General features: G+C 38.2%; 1 protein-coding gene across 1 annotated transcript; it reads right to left on the reverse strand.

The window, feature by feature from the left end:
* Nucleotides 1-359: 359 nt before the first annotated feature.
* On the reverse strand, nucleotides 360-1,382 carry LOC105985032 (olfactory receptor 2L13-like). The gene is given in 1 exon segment (XM_013015444.1): nucleotides 360-1,382. A coding segment is annotated over 1 exon segment (1,023 nt).
* Nucleotides 1,383-2,002: the final 620 nt, after the last annotated feature.

The raw sequence follows: 2,002 nt of genomic DNA on the forward strand, positions 1-2,002 counted from the left end.
AAAATAAGCTCAGGAATAATTTCATGTGAATTATGAAAACAAACTGTCAATTTTATCATGAGTATCTATAGTTGACAGTAGTATGCATGTGTATGGCATATTTATTTTATATTACATTGTAATGAGGCTGTAACCAATAATTCATATCAATGTTGCTTGAGTTACGGAGTATAATGTGATTTAAAATGAAGTAAATACTTTAGGAATTATAGCAGTGTGTAGCAAATTATTGTATTATTTAATAAAAATATGTCACTATGTGGTTCAGAGCATACCTGAAGGAAATAAAAATGGAGTGCAGAGAAATAGCAATCTTTTTTTTCCTATGAAGAGATCTCCCAGACTCACATTGTTTTATTTTATGACAAGGTTTTGCTGTATAACTCAGGCTGGGCCTGGTCGCCCAATCCTTTGACGTCGGCTTCCCTAGTCCTGGAGTTACATGTACTTATCACCCTGTGCAGCCTTCCTAGAACTCTTGTCATGGCCCCCAGGACTTCTTTGTTCCTTAGGCTGTAGATTATGGGGTTGAGCATTGGGGTGAGTATGGTGTAGAATACAGCTAGAATCTTATCTCCTTCGGGAGAGCGGAGATTCTTGGGCCGAAGATAAGTGTAGACAAAGGGCACATAGAAAAATGTCACCACAGTTAAGTGTGTTGAACATGTGGTGAAGGCCTTTTTCCTTCCCTCCTTTGACCTCATAAAGAAGACAGCAAAAATGACCCTGCCATAGGAAGCAGAGATACCAAGGAAAGGAAAGAGGAGAAACAGGATTGTGCTCACAAAAAACATGTACTCATAGATGGAAGTGTCCACACAAGCCAGTGGCAAAATGGCTGAGATGTCACACAAGAAATGATTAATAACTCTAGACCTGCAGTAAGGAATGTGAAGGACATAGATTATGTGTGCCAAGGAGTTAAGGAAACCCAACACCCAAGATCCGATGATCATCTTTACACAGATCCCTTTACTCATGCGGATGGGATAGTGGAGGGGGTGGCAGATGGCCACAAAACGGTCATATGCCATGGAGGATAGGAACAAGCCTTCAGAACCTGCCAACATGGAGAAGAAGAACATTTGAGCTCCACAGCCCAGGAAGGAGATGCTTTTCTGTCCTGAGAGGAAGTTGAACGCCATCTTGGGCACAGTGGTGGAGATGTACATCAGGTCTGTGAGAGAAAGCTGGCTGAGGAGAAAGTACATAGGGGTGTGGAGTCGGCAATCCATGTATATGAGAGAGATCATGGTTTAATTCCCAATCAAAGTAAGAGAGAACATGAAGATGAAAAGAAGCAGGAGAAGTAGACCAGTTTGATTAGGAGGCAACAAGCCCAATAAAATGAAGTCATTGGAAGTTTGATTCCATTTCTCCATGAAAATGTATTTCTTTATCTATGAAAGAAATATAAAAATATCTAAAAGTAGGTTACTGAACAGAAAAGTAATTGGTATTGTAATGGTTACTTGACAAAAACCTTTATTCCTCCTAAATTGTAACTGTTCTAGGTGTTTTTTCTGAATGTAATGTTCCCTTTCATCTTTTTCTTGGTACCACCTCAGCAAGAAGGAAATGTGTTCTTTTTTCTTTATGTCATGGATAGCAATCATAAATACTTTAGATAAGGTATTAAGGCATTCCAACTCAGACATAGCTCCTGGCCAAGCACACTAATTAGCATTAATAACAAGTAAAATAATCTATGGAAAACCAGGTCCTTTTATGCATTGTCAGAGAAGTACTTGGTCAAGAAAATGGCTGGTGTACAGTACTATTGAACATAGGACCACAGGCATCCTTTGCTATTGTAACCTTTGAGAAATAAACTCTTCATCTGACAAAATAAATAGTTAATACAAGTATAAATAAATGCTCATCATATTTAGAACGTATTAATTCTTTCAAAATATTTCCCTTATTTTTGTTCTACAAAAGAACTACTAGATCCTTTTAGCCTTTGGTCCTTTAGGTAGACAAGAACCTGCAGTGTTAAATA

The sequence above is a fragment of the Dipodomys ordii genome, unplaced genomic scaffold (assembly GCF_000151885.1).
Source record: "Dipodomys ordii isolate 6190 unplaced genomic scaffold, Dord_2.0 Scaffold27, whole genome shotgun sequence".
In the NCBI taxonomy this organism is placed as follows: domain Eukaryota; kingdom Metazoa; phylum Chordata; class Mammalia; order Rodentia; family Heteromyidae; genus Dipodomys; species Dipodomys ordii.